The sequence below is a fragment of the Panthera tigris genome, chromosome F2, assembly GCF_018350195.1.
Source record: "Panthera tigris isolate Pti1 chromosome F2, P.tigris_Pti1_mat1.1, whole genome shotgun sequence".
NCBI classification, from domain to species: Eukaryota; Metazoa; Chordata; class Mammalia; order Carnivora; family Felidae; genus Panthera; species Panthera tigris.
Genome location: NC_056676.1, coordinates 20,056,997 through 20,075,101, shown reverse-complemented (window position 1 = coordinate 20,075,101; position 18,105 = coordinate 20,056,997). Strand labels below are relative to the sequence as shown.

Sequence of the window (18,105 nt, the reverse complement as noted above, 5' to 3'; positions counted from 1 at the left end):
TTAATGAAATCTATTGTCAATGTACTAATAAACCTTGGTTTACAACATCTTGAATACTTGATCATTGAATATTAAGAAAAAAGTAAAGAAAATAAAGTGTGTGGACTGAAATTAGTCTCGGAGGTCTCTTCTGACGGGCAGCCGAGTTTTCTAAGGCATCTAAAACTTTTGGGTGAGAGGCGGAAGGAGGCAAAGGAACTACTGAAATAACAGTATGACTCATGGACTGAAGCACAAAGTGGTTATTTTTAGAACCTTGCCTTGAGCACTCCATAGGTGTGAAGCAGGGCAATTGATTTCCATTTCTCACTCAGTCACCCCTCCTGCACAGCTGAACCAAAAAGGGTCACAATGGCCCAAGACACAGGAGTTATTGCGGGGCGGGGGCAGGGGGAAGTGTGGGGAGGAGTGTGTGTGTCTGTGCTGCCTTCTGGATAAGCATTTACTTTCCTCCTTGGCTGTGTGCATTCATCATACGAGCCATTTATACAAAAGGTGAAGAGTACCCTCTTCCCCAGTCTACCTTCTTTTCAACAATGTGTGCAATTTAGGCAATTTAGAGATTTCTCTTAAATTTCTTAAATGCCCCACACTTTGAAGGGAGAGACAAAGCCTTTCTGGATATTGGGCTTTTTCGAAACAGACACACAAGAATGTTTCTCTTTAAGAAATGAGGCGAAAGGAAAGGTTATGAACGTGGCCACTCGTCTTTCTTGCATTAGCCCCAGACTTGGTACAACCTCAGCATTTTAAAAGCTGTTAAAAAGCATCCAATTCTTTTTAAACTTGCCAGCTGAGCAGAGATGGCCTCCCTCTGTAGCTTTGGCGAAAGGGGGCCGAAAGACATATTTAATTGCACAAAGTCATTGGAAAGCAAGGAGATCAATATTTGCTGCTCACTTTTGTATTTAAATGTCAAAGTTTGATGCAGTTCCAACTTATAATAACAATATAAATCAGTAGAAAGCTAAAACAATGTTTTAGTCTTCTGGAATGGCTAAGATCCTAGGTACCGTAGAAAGAGGGAGCCTGCCACGGATCAAGTTGTTCTAGATGTGTTCTTGTCAAAATGGTAGTGCCGCTACTTTAGAAATCAATGAAGTGGCCACTTTGCCAGGGGTGGATCCTGGCTGGAAGTAAAGATGTCATTAGTTGCAGCTGAGTGACACCTAGTGGTCATTGTGGAAATCACATACTAATTTCCCTTCCGGTTCCTGGACTTGAGTTGTACGGGGCTTTTTGTGGCCAGATTCATATTAGGGTGGCAATGACATCTCCTCTTGTGCTGAAACCTATTAGTAATTGGATTGGTTCTACTCTGGCTCTGGGTCACCTGTGCTATGGGCTGGAGGTGGGGTAATGGGGAAGAGGACTGGTGGATAGAAAGACGCAGATTCTGAATTCCTGAGTCCTGAGAGGCACACAGGTGTAGGGGCTAGAAGTTCAAAACAGAAGGTAGATCCCTTTGTCCACCACTTGCATTTGCTAGCAGAAAAGTGAGGCAATGCTCAGCACAAAAGACCTCAACGTTTGCAGCTCCCTTTGTCACCCACCCCCGCTGCGGTGCTTTCTGGGACATCAGGGAGCAGGGGCTTCCCTAGGTCTCAACAGGAAATGTCTGCTATTTGAAAGTCATTTTCTCTACTTCTTTTAGTGGGCTCCCTATAAGGCCCTCGGTACTGTGCTGGTGAAGTCCTCAGTATCGACAACACAACTCAGAGGAAGGTGAGTTAATTAGACCAATATGAACAATGGTTGCATTAGATAGGTTTCTTGATTAGAAATGGGGCAAATAGCAAAGTTATGAATGTGGCCACTCTCCCTCCATTGGCCCGAGACTTGGTACAACATCAGTGTTTCCTTATTTGGCGTAAAGTAAAAATGGTAGAGATACTATGTCCAAGGGGTGGAAGAGTCAAGGAGAGTTTGCATGGAAAGAAAAGGTAAAATTTGATAAGGTAAAAGGGAAAACAAAATACGGGAATTGAAGAATGGATGAAATTTTTGCCAGTTGAGATAGGAAATGAAGATATACCCCAAGAAGGTAGATGGGGAATTGGAGAAAAATTCAGACCTGGGAGGGTGGCTAATCCAGGGGAAGCTGGTAGTGACGGGTGAGGTGGAAGGAGATCAGGTGGGTGGGTGGAAGGCTGGAGCTTCTGGGGGTGCGCGTGCACACCTCCATGCTTTTGTGTGTGTGTGTGTGTGTGTGTGTGTGTGTGTGTGTTAAAAACCACTGAAGATATCTGAGCAGGAGGCTGAGATCTGAGCCATGTGATCACAGACAGTGACTGTGGGATGTGGTAGAGTTGGAGGTGGAGGGGAAGGGGCCAGGGTGCTATTACAGCTTTTCCAGCAGCTTCTATAAGAGGTCATGAGGGCTTAAATGAACCAGGGTGGTGGACCATATTGAGGAATGAATTGCTCTAAGATCTTTTGTTTTCTGTTAAAATAAAATTTGAAAATATCACAAATATTTTCTAAATAACAATTTGAAAGCTTCAAAAATATTTTCAAAATAACTTTTGGAAATACCGGGCAACTAATATCAAGCAGCATTGTATTAATTTGGGGAATTGAGGACTTTCTTATATGTGAGATCATATCAGCTCTAAGCTAGTTCTGAACAATAGGCATTTAAAAATCTTTTTAGAAGGCCAACATGCGTTGGTACATGTGGCATGGGGTGTTAAGTATTCATTTCTTCTCTCCTAACCCAGAACCCTGCAGATAGTGACCATAGGGATTTTTATTTGAATTTTTTAAAGACAGGTGAGAGGAGCTTCAGATACTGTGGGTAGTTTGGATATGGCAAATCGGTTTCTGTCTCACATTCCAGTACCAGCTCAACGGTGTTGACAGGAGCTGGCTGCGTTGAGAGGATTTTAAGGGCTCAAGTGCTCTGCCTGGACGGAAGAGCGTTCTGATGAATTCACAATGTCTCCTCTGGGCACATTTTAGGAAGAGAAAGCACATATGTGATGTATTCGCCGTCAAAGGGAATTATTTTACAGTCAAGGAGAGGTGATGCGACTTTTCCCAGCTCATACAGATAGTAAACTTTAGAATCTGTGTCCGTTCATGTTCTTTCCACTACTTTTTGCCACATGGGGTCACACTGTGGCCTCTCTGTTCCCTGATCTGGTGTGTGTGTGAGCATATTTAAGTGGAGAGAGTGGAGAGGGGCTGGCCCTGCCTCTGGTAAATGTCTTCATCTTCTAAGTCTGCGGGAAATGGGCAGTTGGAGAGCCAGCTGACCCTCTGGGCATCAGCTCCTCACAGATCAGACAGGGTCAGCGGGCTGGCCAATTTCTAGGCACTCTTCAAAGTCTGAAAGGCTCTTGCATGCCCTTTGCACATAGTAGGTGCTCCATAAATAGTTGTTGAACTAAAATGGATGTTTCCCCAGGATAGCAACGCTTGGCCTCATCACATTTTGTAGGAAAGGAACAAGGAGGGAGGCAAAATGAGGTGCCTTCGGACAACACTATTATCTTGAGCTGTCCTCTTGATGAAACTATAGTGTTATGGGCTCCATTGTGTCCCCTCAAGATTCATGCATTGAAGCCCTAATCCCCAGGGTGACTGTATTTGGAGAGAAGGCCTTTAAAGAGGTAATTAAGGTTACATGATGTCATAAGGGTGGGCCCTAATCTGATATGACTGGTGTATTCATAAAAAGAGATGCCAGGGACACACATGCCCGGAGAAAAGGCCACGTGAGGACACACAGAGAAGGTGGCCATCTGAAAGCCAAGGAGAGGGGCTCCAGAAGAAACCAAAGCCTCCCACACCTTGGTCTTCGACTTCCAGCCTCCAGAACTGTGAGAAAATAAGTTTCTGTTGTTTAAGCCACCCAGTCTGTGGTATTTTGTTATGGCAATGCTAGCAAACTAATACAGATTGTTTCCTCAATTATCTAAGGATGGAGCAGGTCTCAAAAAGCCCTTTGCTTTTGTTTTTTTTCCTTTACTATTAACCTCCTGGTCTTTGGACATTTCACAGACTGTCAGCCCCTATATCACGAGAAGAGAAAGCGCTTCAGGAACCTGGATCAGAAAGAAGTATAGGTTAGGCAGGAAAAACTTGAGGTATTGGGAGACTGGTTAGGTCTTGATCAAAGTCCATGGTCCTTAGGGCGCCTGGGTGGCTCAGTCGGTTAAGCATCCGCCTCTTGGTTTCAGCTCAGGTCATGATATCAGTTTGTGCGTTCAAGTCCTGCATCGGGCCCTGTGCTGACAGTGTGGAGCCTGCTTGCGATTCTCTCTCCCCCCGCCCCCCACTCTCTGCTCTTTCCCTGCTTGCACACTATCTGTCTCTCTCAAAGTAAATAAACTTAAAAAAAAAAAAAAGCAGAGTCCGCCGTCCTGTCCTCCATGAATTGAAACTTCCTTTGGTGGATCTGTCCTCCCACTTTTGAGAAACTCTATTTGTGTTGCCCAGAGCCAGCTATATCATTTGTGGGTCCAGTGACACATGGAAAGGTGGGGTTCCTTGTTCAAAAATCATTGAAGATTTCAAGGTGGCAACAGTAGAGAGTTAAACCAAGCTCTGACTCTGTGCCACTGGCCAGGATGCACAGTGGGGAAGCCTCGCTTGTGTGGCCTCTGTCACATTCTCCCTGAAGCACAGAGCCAAATCCACTTTGGAATCATCAATCTGAGCATGTTCTAGAACCTACTGACTTTGGGGCAATTTTGCAGATATGGCTAATATTCAATCATGTCCATTGAGATCAGGACTCAATTTTACTTGCACAGAGTGGGTATACCACAAAAAGTTGGAAAGCTCATTTTTCTGAAACAGGTAAAGTTTAAACACCTTTTATTTGAAGAAATATTGCTTCTAGACTTTCCCGAAGCCAGAATTGTTCTATAAAAGTATCACAGAATATTACACAAGATTAAAAAACACAGTATGCTTCCTAATAACTTGAAATCTTTTTACAAAGCACATCATTCATGACCATAAATATGTTTCTTCTGTCATTCAGCTGGTGACACACACATCTGATAAAGAGCTAGTTAATTTTAACATATGTACAGAGTCTATGATAAAGACTTAAAGTTATCAAAGATTCAACTATAACATATTAAATTTTCTTTAAAAGAGTTTACCTTAGACACTTGAAGAAAACATAATTTACCTATGCATTTGAATGGTCTAAAAATAAAAAGAAAATCACTGTTAAGCTAAAAAATAAACCTGTTTGGGAAGTTGGCTAGGGTACTGATAACTCTCGATGAGGTAATCCTTTTGCTGATATTTAAAAATCTAATACATAACAATATTTTCAAGAATACAGAATTTCAAAAGCAGTCTTGAATTACGCCTTTAAAAAAATCCGTACTTAGTGAAGGCCTTAAAAATAATCATACAACACCTATGGTGTGTTTAAAATATGAAACATTCATGAGTGTGTTTTATTGAAAAAGATTCCTTATATAAATTCAAAACTAAGTATATTTTCTCAACACTTTAGCTTATTAGCCAGGTCAAGAAAACCAAGATGACAAAAAAAGTCTTCAGTCCTTTTATCCTGCTAATAAAATAACAAAAATTTAGCAATCTTAAGCATATGATGAACACTTTGAGGCTAGGCACAGAGAGAGCAAGCGATCTTTGTTTTGTTGATTTATTTATTTTCACTGCCAACATCGTTAGCCATGCCTTTCTGCTAATCAATTTTAGCAAGTCAAGGAAAAAGCATGCAATATTTTCTGGCAAGAGCTTACGCTAGACAATATGTGATCCATACCGTGTGTCATTCTTGGGGTCGGCTCTCCACGGTCACACTGAGAGCAAGCAGTGAGACTAGGAAAAGCCTCTGGGAAGAAAAAAAAGACTAACCAAATAGACATGGCAATCTGAACTCAAAGTGCAAAATCATTGAACATGATGGCACCGAAAAATTCCAGTGGTTAAAAAGGAATCAAAACCACATGATGCAGGCAGTGGGAAGCAGGTTGAAAGATTCACGGAGGATGTCACGTTTTAGAAACTCAGAGAGATACAATTCTAGCCATCTTGATTGGATAACATTCGTATAGGCATGTCCCTATGGCTTTCAAAAGATAATACTGCTTTAATCTCCCTCAAATAAACACAAATCAACCTTTATTTCTACTCTTGACAAATAGGGAGTTACAACACCGCATCCCTGTGTGCCTACTGCTCGCCTGTGTGCTAACTTCTATGCTAACTTCGCACATGTGTATCTAGGATAGCTCATAATGTTGGCTGTCATGATTGCCTTTATTAGTTTACTAATAAAAAGTAAAAAAAATACTGTGTTTAGGGTCAGGTAACAATTTCATCTAATCCGAGGAGAGTGGAAAGGAGGCACTGCCTTCTAGACTCTGTAAGCTGCCTGTCTCGTGATTCTTCACCTTGTTCAATATCCTTTTCACGCTGCTGGAGTTAATAGGCTGCTCCAGGGCAGACGTATTGATCGTCCCATGAACAGAATCAACATCAGAATGCACAGGAAGATACAGCTGATCTTCAAAAACACCTCCTGGGCCACCAACCCGGGGAAGTCCTTTCTGCTGCCTGCTAATGGGCTGCAGCCTAGGCCTGGGCTTGAGCACCAGCTCTGGGATGCCGTTGCCACTGAAATCAGTTTCGGGATGATTTAGCTCTTCGTGCTCCATCCATTTTTCAGTTTTATGATTTCTCCAGTGTTCAGAATTCAAACGACTAACTTCTGGAATGTCGTTATTCCATTCAAGTTTCGTCTCTGGACTGAATGTTGGTTGGTTCAAATGCAGGGTTCGAAGGTCAGCTGGCAAGGTCACGTGAGGTGCTTCCCCAACCATCCGACTCGGGTCATCATCTGACTCCGCGGAGGCCATCTCTACTGGCACGGAGAGCTCAGCAGATCCACCTGGGAACCCATCGCTTTGAGCAGTTTTAGTCTTATTTGTTTTATTTTGCTCATGGTGGCTGTTCAGCAGTGCAAATACTCTATCTACATCCTTCAAGTAATTAGTCCAGTCAACCAGACTAAGTCTATAGTTTTGTCTGTACTCATAGATGCTTTCATTCACACTGTATAAATCTTCCAGGCCTTGCCAGTTGACGTCTGCAGCGAGGCTGGGCTGGTTAGCCTTCCCATCCATCCCATAACTGTCCTCTGTGAAAAGAGAGACAAAGGTGGATCGTTAGTGGAGAAAGGATTTCCCACTTACTGGACAAGCAACTTACATTGTTTTTTACCAAGGCAAATCAATTTGAAATATAGTACTAAAAAGTATCTTCCCCTGGTAATTCGTTATCAAGGAGTGGCCTTAGGTTACAGAAGCGATTGAACAATACCAAAAAATTAGAAAGAGGCTCAAACATATGCAAACTTTCATGACGAGGCATGGTTAGTGCCGGAAATGCACGGCCCCATCAGTCAGGAGGCTTACATTTCACTCCCGGCTCTACTCAAGTCAACTCTGCACCCGGGACATCATGTGAGCGAGGCTCTCTGAGTCTTGCTCCCTCATCTGTCAGATGTGGGAATAGTTGTGTGATAGAACCTTTACTACCTACAGGGTTGCTGGGTGAATGATGAGTTTGAAAGTGTTTTCATGGAATAGGCGATGCTTAGGACGATATTTGTATGCTCCCTGGCACTCAGTATAAAAACAAACATGGAAGCAATTAAACTCTTGGAATCCAATGTTTGAATCTGTTTTTGATTAGTTTTTTTTTCCCCCTAAAATATCTATATCTAGATAAAATGATCTTTGGGTGGTTTTCATAGTATACAAAGAATGCCCCCAATTTTTCCTCTCTCAGATCTTCTTACATCACCAAGGTGACTACAGTCCTGTGGAAAATAGCATCTTTTCTCTTGTTGTGTCCGAGTACCATTTAGAAAGAGGCAGCCTGGATTAATGCGATGAACTGGCCACAAAGCAATACGGATCACCAGGGACAATAAGAAAAACTGCACAAAACCCACACTCTCCGTATCACTAAAAGATCAAAAATGACGTAATCTTCGAACCACCTGTAAGCAAAAAAAAAGTTAATACCGAATGTCAACAGAGCTATACGCCGCACTTTGGGCACGAGCCCTGGGAAAACAGTAGCGATGAGAGAAGAAGGAAATGAGGTTGCAGCCAAGAGCTGAGTTGAAACCATCGCCGGAAAGAGTGTCAACCTAAAGTAGGAAAGACTGTAAAAGTCCCGGTAAAGCTGCAGTGGAGACGAGGAAGAGACTCAGAAGTGGGCGCGAATCGAGGCTGCAGTCTGAGAGCCCTGGCGGCAGGGAGACAAGGACACAGAGCAAGAAGGAACATCCTTTGGAAACTGGGTGATAAAAGAAAAAAGGCAGCGAAAGAGGCGGGTGGGGGGTGGTGGTGGTGGTGGTGGATTTCAGATCCTGTAAGAAAAAAGAGAAGGAAAAAACTGGAAGACACACAACCTCCCCAACTCCCACTCCCAAATAATAATAAAGTAAAAAAGTAAAAAGAACGTATATTTGGTTACACATGCTAGAAAGGAGCCTCTTAAACTAGAAATCTTATAAATACTTGAAATCCAGGAGATTGATAAAAACGGCCTAAATCTATACAAAATTATCATAAAATAGAAAATAAGAATAACAAAACCTATTATCTTATGAAAATGCCCAACGCCCTGCCCAAAGTGACCATAAAGTGGAAAAAACCACAACACAATGCTGCCAAGAAAACGGCGTGTTTTCCATCAAGTACCCCAGGATGTGAAAAGCCATCTCAAGTCAGAAATTCAAGTATGAATCAAGGATCTCACAACCATTCAAGCTCTTCTTCAATTATCAAGGCTACAGAAAAAGTTCCAGAAATAAATTGTAAGAACACAGGTAATACTGTACATATCAGCTCATCTGGAGTAAGTAGTCTTCACATCCAACCAAGAAATCACCGGAGAAATTTCAGCAAAAGGGTTGATGGTGAGCATTTAATATATTTATCAGATTTAGGACACAATAAAGGTAGAAGGGTCAAAAGATAATATATACGTTTTCTATGACAAAGTAAAAATAATGTGACTCAACACGGGAGGAAAGATAGAAAAACTGAAAGAGAAGAAGCTCATTGAGGGTAGAGCTAATAATAATTGGAAGTCAAAGAACAACACTAAAAACTGACCACTGATAATAAAAGATGAAGTAAGAAGCAGGGACTAGGGGCGTTACCAACATTTAAGATCAAAGACAACCAAGAGGACAAAAATACAAACCGTACAAAGTTTCAAAGAGGGGGGATAAAGGGCAACACCTTTATAAATTTAGAAGAAACCACCCGTAGAAGATGCAAAGTGAAATACACAAAGACATAATAATAAGTGATACTCAATCTAAGAGAGGCCAAATGGACAAAAAATAAATAAGAATCTGGAAGACCTAAATATATAATCAATCAGGTAATTCTCATGCAAATGTATCCAACAGTATACTCCGAGGATAGAGGTTATACCTTGTCGAACACACACAGAAATTCACATTATTTGATTATGTGTTAGGTCACGGAAAAATGCATCAGGAAGTTGCGTAAAATAGAAATATTACAAACAACACTTTGATATAATACAATGAAACTAGAAGTTAATAAAATTAAAACAACAAGAGAGCTCTTTCATCTGGAAGCTGACAAACATCATCTGGGTGAAAAGGAAAATACAAAGCTAAAAGTGCAGAATTTAAAAAATGATAATTGGGGGGCGGGGGAGAGGGGAAAATGGGTGATGGGCATTGAGGAGGGCACTAGTTGGGATGCGCACTGGGTGTTGAACGTAAGCGATGAACCACGGGAATCTACCCCCAAAACCAACAGCACACTATATACACTGTATGTTAGCTAACTTGACAATAAATTATATTAAAAATAAAATAAAGTAAAATAAAATATAAAGTAAAATAAAATAAAATAAAATAAAATGATAACGGGGTGCCTGGTGGCTCAGTCGGTTAAGTGTCTGACTCTGGATTTCGGTTCAGATCAGGATCTCATGGTTTGTGAGTTTGAGCCCTGTGTCTGGCTCTGCCTGAGATTTTCTCTCTCTCTGTGTCTGTCTCTCTCTCCCAATCTCTCTGCCCCTCCCCTGCTTGTGCTCACTTCCTCTCTCTTTCAAAATAAATAAACTTAAAAAAACGATCATGAAAACACTATGTATTAGAACTTATGATGCATCAAGTATGATACTTATGTGTCATTTTAAGCATTCATAGCCTTAAACACTTTTATCATGAAAAAATAAATCAAACTCAAAACTCAGAAAGCAGGAGAAAGAACAATATAAATCAAAAGAAAGCACCAGGAAGGAAATAATAAAGGTGAAAGCAAAAACTAATGAGGTAGAGAACAGAAGAATGACATATCTCATTAATAAATCAAAATCCTGGTTCTTTAAAGAAGCGTCAAAGCAGACGATCACTAGTTTAACTAGTTGAGACAAAGGGGAGAAAATTCAAATACACAAAATAAAAAAATCACAAGGGAGAAATAATCATTGAAATATACAAAACTCAAAGCATGAGAGAGACTACTTTGCAGACCTTAAAGCAAATAAATTAGAAAACCCAGATGAAACAGGTAATTGCCCAGGAAAATGCAGTTTATTGAAATTGACCCAATATAAATAGAAAGCTTAGATAAAGCAATTTCCAAAGAAGGGAAAGAAAGATTATTAAGAAACTATCCTCAAAGATGCACCAGGTCCATGTTGTTTCACAGGAGAATTTTATCAAGCCTTCAAGGAAAAGAGAATCTGAATGCTGTATGAATTGTTTCAAAGCATAGAAATCAACATTATATTAAGAATATAACACATGATAACCTAGTAGAATTTACTCTAGGAATGAAAGGTTGGTTCATTCATAGCCCATCCATTAATATAGTATATCCTACTGGAAGATCTACAGAGAAAATTATTTGAGCATCTCCATTGATGCTGAAAAGGCTTTTGACAAATTCAACATTCATTAGCAATAAAAACACTAAAAAATAAAAAAGAAAAAAGTCAATGGCTATTTCCTTAACATGACAAAAATGTATTAACTTAGTCCTAAAATCTGTCCTCTCAATAGGGAATTTTTTTAAAAATATTTTTTTAAAGTTTGTTTTTGAGAGAGAGAGAGAGTGAGAGAGAGAGAAGGAGGGGCAGAGACAGATGGAGAGAAAGGATCCCAAGCAGGCTCTGTGCTGTGAGTGCAGAGCCCGACGACATGGGGTTCAATCTCACGAAATGTGAGATCGTGACCTGAGCCAAAATCAAGAGTCAGATGCTAACTGACTGAGCCAGCGAGGCATCCCAAAAGGAAGTCTTAAAAGCATTTTCGCTAAGATCAGAAACAAGGTAACATTGTACTAGAAGTATTCATTCATTCAATTCAACAAGAGGAATCAATTAGAGACAACCAATAGGAAAGGAAGCAAAGCGATCTCTATTTGCAAATATCTGACAGGTACACCTGGAAAACCCAAGAAAATCAATGACAAGATTAACTCAAAAATAAAAATATTTTTTAAAGTAGCAGGATACAAAATTAATACACAGAAACCAATAGCCCTCATATACACACATGATAATCACAAAGAGGTTTTGATGAGAGAGGAAAACCCAATTCATAACAGTAACAAAGAAGATAAAATACTTCTGAATACACTTGACAAGAAATGTGCAAAACCTATAAGGAGATAATATAAAAAGCTCCTGAAAGACCTAGAAGTTTACTGAACCAGGTGGAAAGACAGCTTTTGTACCTAGATAGAAGACTCATCATCAGAAAGATGCAAACTCTTCCTGATAATTCTTTCAAAAGCCAGATAGAAAAATGGCATAGGACACAAGCAGATAATCTATAAAAGCAAGTAAAATGGCCTTTAAACTTTCAAAAACATGTTCAACTTTACTCATAATAAGAGCAATACAAATTCAAACCATACTGAGATACCCTTTCTTTCTCATTCAGTTGGAAAAATAATTTTAAAGCTTGACAACTGTTGAAAGCAGACCCTCGTACACTGATGATGAGAATGCAAAATGGTACAAACCATATGGAGGGAAATTCGGCAGTATTTAATATATCCATATAGGCATTTACCTTTGACCCAGTAATCCCGCAACTAGGAATTTACTCTGAAGATATCCTCAACGATATGAAATATATTTGCACAAGGCTCTTTACTGTCTCACTATTTGTAATTGCAAAATATGAGAACTGAAATGCTCATACTTAAAAGAGTGGCTGAATACATTATGGTACATACACACAGCAAATTACTAAGAAGAAGTGAAAAGAGAGTAGGAAAATTTCTATGAACCGATGGAGAGGATATATTTTAAAGTGAAAATAATATTTTAGGTGAAAAAGAAACTAAGTGCAATACAATATATATAGTACACTACCTTTGGTGTAAAAAAGTAAGAGAAATAAAATATCACCGTCTGCTTACTACTGCAACCAGAAACGGAGGAAGGTAAAACAAACTGATGAGATTGGTTATCTACATACAGTGCACGGGTGGGAAGAGACTGTGGGAAGGACTAACATTTCTCTGCACATGCTTTTGGCAGTTTTGACTTTTGGAACGACGCTGAAGTATTACGTACTGAAAAACAAAATTAAACTACCAATGACGAGAAAAAATAGAACCGAAAATGGAATGCAAATGGAAATAAACAAACCTTGCCGTATTTCAAATGGGTAACATAACTAAAATAAAGAAGAAGGGAAAACAGAACTATTCTGAGTCACTTCAAACACAGTGCTATTTTCTCTCTCTTTTTAAAAATTTTTTTCAATGTTTATTTATTTTTGGGAGAGAGAGAGACAGAGTATGAATGGGGGAGAGGCAGAGAGAGAGGGAGACACAGAATCTGAAACAGGCTCCAGGCTCCGAGCTGTCAGCACAGAGCCTGACGTGGGGCTTGAACCCACGAACTGTGAGATCATGACTTGAGCCAAAGTTGGACGCTTAACTGACTGAGCCACCCATTTTCTCTCATTCTAAAGACAGAAAGAACTGAAAAAATATATTGAACTCAGGTTAGCAGGTTTGTGTTTACAGCAGTATGATTTAGCAATTCTGAAATTGCTTTCCGTGTGCTGTAGCATTTATCAGGTGAGTTAATCCATTGAGGATAAAGGAAACTAGGCTTCTCACTGCTGGAAAAGGATGTTATCATTTATATGGAATATTACTTGGCAATCAAAAAGAGTGATACCTTGCCATTGGCAACAATGTGGATGGAACTAGAATGTATTATGTTAAACAAAAGAAGTCAGTCAGAGAAACACAAATATATGATTTCACCCATATGTGGAATTTAAGAAACAAAACAGATGAACATGGGGGAAGGGAGGGAAAACTAAGATAAAAACAGAGAGGGAGGCAAACCATATGAGACTCTTAAATACAGAGAACAAACTGAGGGCTGCTGGGGGGATGGGCTAAATGGGTGATGGGCATTAAGGAGGACACTTTTTGGGATGAGCACTGGGCGTTGTATGTAAGTGACGAATCACTGGGTTCTACTCCTGAAAAATAAAATAAAATAAAGAGTCTACTATTAACAAAGTATAATTAAACAAACAAACAAACAAATAAATAATTGTAAGCATGTTAAAAAAAAGGAAGTTATTTAGAAACTAGGAAGACTAGAATGAACCTCATGCTGTTAAGCTAGAATTAGAGGTATCAGTACAAACATACAATGTTAAATGTATCTAGATAGCTATGTCCCCACGTATCTCCGTATCTGTAGAAACAGGAGTGACTGTCAATATACCTGCACATGTATTTTAGCTCTGTCCGCCCAGAGGGTCTACATACAAAGATGCCTCCATATCAATTTTGTGCACCTCAAGCCTAGTTCAGATGCCACTGCTGCCCACTTAAAAGGAACTGGGGTCCTTCGGAGAAACGGCAGATTCCAGAGGTCGAGAAGTGAAATACAAGGTGAGCCTGGAACATAGTGTTAGGTCAGGAAGCAGTGAAGTGCTCAAAAGGTGATGGGGACACACCAAAAGGACACCTGACGGGGCATCATTGGCCCAAACTGGGACATTCTGGTCATCAAAATAAATAATGGTAGCAAAAAGATATTCATGGGATAAAATGAGGATCTATGAATCCTTATTGCTATAAATACATACATACATACCTACGTACATATGTACGTACGTACAAGAAAAAGGGAAATCTCTTGTCTATGGTAGAGTACCACTTAAATGTAGCAAGAAAAACAGAATTGGAAAAAATCATCCTTTTGCAGCCATCATAATGATTCAGGCAAGAATTATGGATTCCTCAAAAGGTAGTGGATGAATTATTAATTAAAAAAGGAAAAATAGTAGGCTCAGAGTGGATTAACCTAGCAAACAACACCTCCACCGAGTAATCAAAAGTGAGACCACCAAACAGATGTCACGTAGCTTCCGGTAAGATATCCTGAGTGCACACTTCCCCTTCTGTGGTATTCCTGTCAGGAATGCACAATTTTAGTCCAATCATGCAGAAACATCAGAAAAACCCCAGCTGAGGGACATTTTACAAAACGACTCACCTGTACACTTCAGAATGTCATGAATGCAATGAAGGGTTGAGGAACTATCCCAGATGGAAAGAGACTTAAGAGACATGACAGTTTACTACAATGTGTGTTTCTGGATTGGATCCCAGACCAGTAAAACAAAATCCTCCCCAACCCATAAACACGACAGTACTGGGACAATTGGCAATATTTGAATATGGACTGTGGATTACATAATAGTATTGTATCAGTGTTAAATTGCCTGATTATAAATTTACAATAGTTATGTAGGAATGTTTTTGTTCTTGGGAAATACGTACAAAAACTCTTACAGATAAAGGTATATGATGTCTGCAAATTACGCACGATTCAGGAAAAAAAGAAGCGTGTGTGTATATGCAGAGAAAGAGCCGGAGAGCAAGAGAAAACAATAAGCCAAATGAGATAAAATTTCTTGGAACTATTCTTGCAAGTTTTCTGTAAATGTAACATTGTATCAAAATATAAAGTGAACACCTTGTTAGACCTTAGAACTAAGCTTTCCACATTTCTGTCCTGGTTTCTACCAGTCCTCCTATCACAAAAGGAGCTCCTTTCGGGGGGCTATTCTGAAGTTCTTTACTCAGGGAGGAAACGGATGAATAGGTTTGTTCTGACAAGTGAATTTTCAAAATAAATGCAGATGATTTCAAGTTCCAGGCGATTCTCATCCAATCTGGGAAATACAAAGATGGCAAAACCACTAACAGCAATTCAAAACCACATGCAGGTTGCAAGCTGAGCCACATTTCTTTCCAGACGGCAACTTATTTGCTTTTAAGAACATGACCACGTAATTATGTCACACTCTACGAGCGGGTGGGAGAGATCACGCATGCGTGGCATTGGAACTCTTCCTGGAGCAGTGGTGTTACAATCAACAGAGGCTGCTGGAGTGTCCTGAGAAGCAGAAAGGATAGTTTCTACGGAGAGGGCCTGATGCCTCCCACTCCTTCGGCCTGCTCTCCCCACATCACCTCTGCCACAGCCTTGCCAAAACAGTGCAGTTTCCTGAAAGCACCAGGCTCTCTCTCTCTTCAGCACTGGCATTTCTTCCTAGAATGTGCTTCCCTGCCTCATCATCTGAGTCAGCTCTCAGCCTTCAAAGTTAAATTTGAACATCATTCTCTCCGCAAAGCCTTTCGTGACCCTCCTCTTCTCATCCTAAGCACGTTGGGAAGGCCTACATCACGCCTGTAGATGAATGTCGGTACCTGTGCCCAACAGCAAACTGTAAGAGGTCCACTGGAAATTCACAAGCTTTGTAGTTTTACCGATCGTTGCTAACCGGAAGGATGTGTTCATTGATATGGCTATTCTCTTCCCAGGTTTCAGTTCTGAGGGCATTGATTTGATTTACAAAATTGAGAGAGCCTGAACAGGGTATCTGCACTAATGTAGCCATTCTTTTCTCTGAAGCCCTTCCCTGTTTTTCTGTGTTGTCTTTGAATGTTTTTCTGAAGGCACAGAGTTTCCAATATTTGGGGCCAAATCAGTGTGTATTGTGGAGGACTTTCATGCTGCCTGAAAATTTGCTTTCGGTTTTGAAATTTCAGAGCCTCTGATGAATTCAGGGTCCTGCAAAGTAACTAAAAGCCAATCATAAATACCTTTTTATTTGCTATGCACGGAAGATTTCTAGTGCACTAGTTTTACTGATGACTTGCAAGAACACCTATTTATTTTACAAATAAAAGACTACAAACCTTCAACTAAGAAGACAGTATAGAACTATCAATAAATGTCAGTTATGTCATTTATCTATAGACAAATGACTTTGTATAGTCAATGGCTGATTAAAAGCACATACCTGCTTATTGGGACAAAAGCACATAATTTTCCCTCTTTCTTAGCCCTTGATTAGTAAAAAACTTGCTAACTTTATTACTCATTAACGTGAAGGTAAATGTCCTTCAAAACTCTAGGGTTCTTTGATATATCTCTCACTATTCAACTCTGTTATAAAACACTGTTCATAGAATAATATATATTCAGGGCTTACTTGTGCTAAGCACTTTTCAGATTGCAGCCTATGTAATCCTTACATATTGTTCTGTATATGCATATTATTAGCAAATTTTTACAGATGAGAAAGTGCAGTTAAAAGTTTAAATTGTTGGGGCGCCTGGGTGGCTCAGTCAGTTAAGCAGCCGACTTCGGCTCAGGTCATGATCTCACGGTCCGTGAGTTCGAGCCCCTCGTCGGGCTCTGTGCTGACAGCTCAGAGCCTGGAGCCTGTTTCAGATTCTGTGTCTCCCTCTCTCTGACCCTCCCCCGTTCATGCTCTGTCTCTCTCTGTCTCAAAAATAAATAAACGTTAAAAAAAAAAGTTTAAATTGTTGAAAGAGTCAGCACAGTATGGAGATTGAAAGCACAGGCTAGAATCGGACTCCTTGGGTTGATTACCTACTCCATCATTTATCAGCTGTACAATCCTGGGAAAGTTACTGAGTTTCTCTGAGATCCAATTTTTTAATCTATAAAATGGGGATAACAGTGCTGACCTCACAGAGCTATTGTGAGGGGTAAGTGATTTAATATATGCAAAGTACTTAGAAGAGAGCAGGGGCACGGTAAGTCACATGATACTGTTAGACACTGTCCCCCAAATGGGAGGCCACTGAGCCAGAGCTTGTGAGCAAGCAGGCCCACAAGACTCTTCACAACTATGTATGTTACCTAATCTGATCGACCCAGATCCTCCCATATTATTTCTCACAGTTTAACACTCTTGAATATCTCCTTACTGCATTCAGGATAAAGACCCAATCCTATAAAAAAAAAAAAAAAAAAAAAAAAAAAGCAGGGGGGGAGGGGCAAGGGGCTCCTGGGTGGCTCAGTTAAGTGACTCAGGTCATGACCCCCGTGGTGGACTCTGTGCTGAGTGTGGAGCCTGCTTGGGATTCTCTCTCTCCCTCTGCCCCTCTTGCTTGCATATGCACACACACACTCTCTCTCTTTCTCTTAAAAAAAAAAAAACGAGGGGCGCCTGGGTGGCTCAGTAGGTTGAGCGTCCGACTTCGGCTCAGGTCACAATCTCGCGGTCCGTGAGTTCGAGCCCCGCGTCGGGCTCTGGGCTGATGGCTCAGAGCCTGGAGCCTGCTTCCGATTCTGTGTCTCCTTCTCTCTCTGCCCCTCCCCTGTTCATGCTCTGTCTCTCTCTGTCTCAAAAATAAATAAACGTTAAAAAAAAAATTAAAAAAAAAAAAACACAAAAAAACCCAAAAACCCAATCCTCTGAGGTAGTAGGTAACCAGGGTGATCAGATTGTTTAGATTGCCCGAGGGTCCCAGTTTATATCTGTTGCACTGGCATCCTGTTCAGTTTAGCATTTGTCCAGAATTTTTGAAATTTTAGTTTAGAAAATAGTTTTTAAATGCAATTATTTTATAAATCCACTGACCATATCATTGGTCAGCAAATACATATGTTAAATATAGACCATTTTAATTATTTTTAGTATGCCCTCTCTGGTGGAAGCATCCTTGTTTGGAAGATAAATTCTGTGGTCACCCAACATATAGCACTCTTTGTGAAATTGGCTCTGTTTAC

General features: G+C 40.3%; 1 protein-coding gene across 5 annotated transcripts in view; it reads right to left on the bottom strand.

Annotated features, from left to right (window-relative positions):
• Positions 1–4,817: 4,817 nt before the first annotated feature.
• Positions 4,818–18,105, bottom strand: part of SULF1 (sulfatase 1) — a 176,963-nt gene continuing 163,675 nt past the window's right edge. For 3 of the 5 annotated variants that reach the window (XM_042973037.1, XM_042973036.1, XM_042973038.1), the window contains one exon: positions 4,818–7,135. In XM_042973037.1, the coding sequence (XP_042828971.1) occupies positions 6,318–7,135 (818 nt within the window). In that variant the 3' untranslated portion in view covers positions 4,818–6,317. The remainder of the gene's footprint in view (positions 7,136–18,105) is intronic. The other 2 variants (XM_007084770.3, XM_007084772.3) reach the window with 1 other exon arrangement.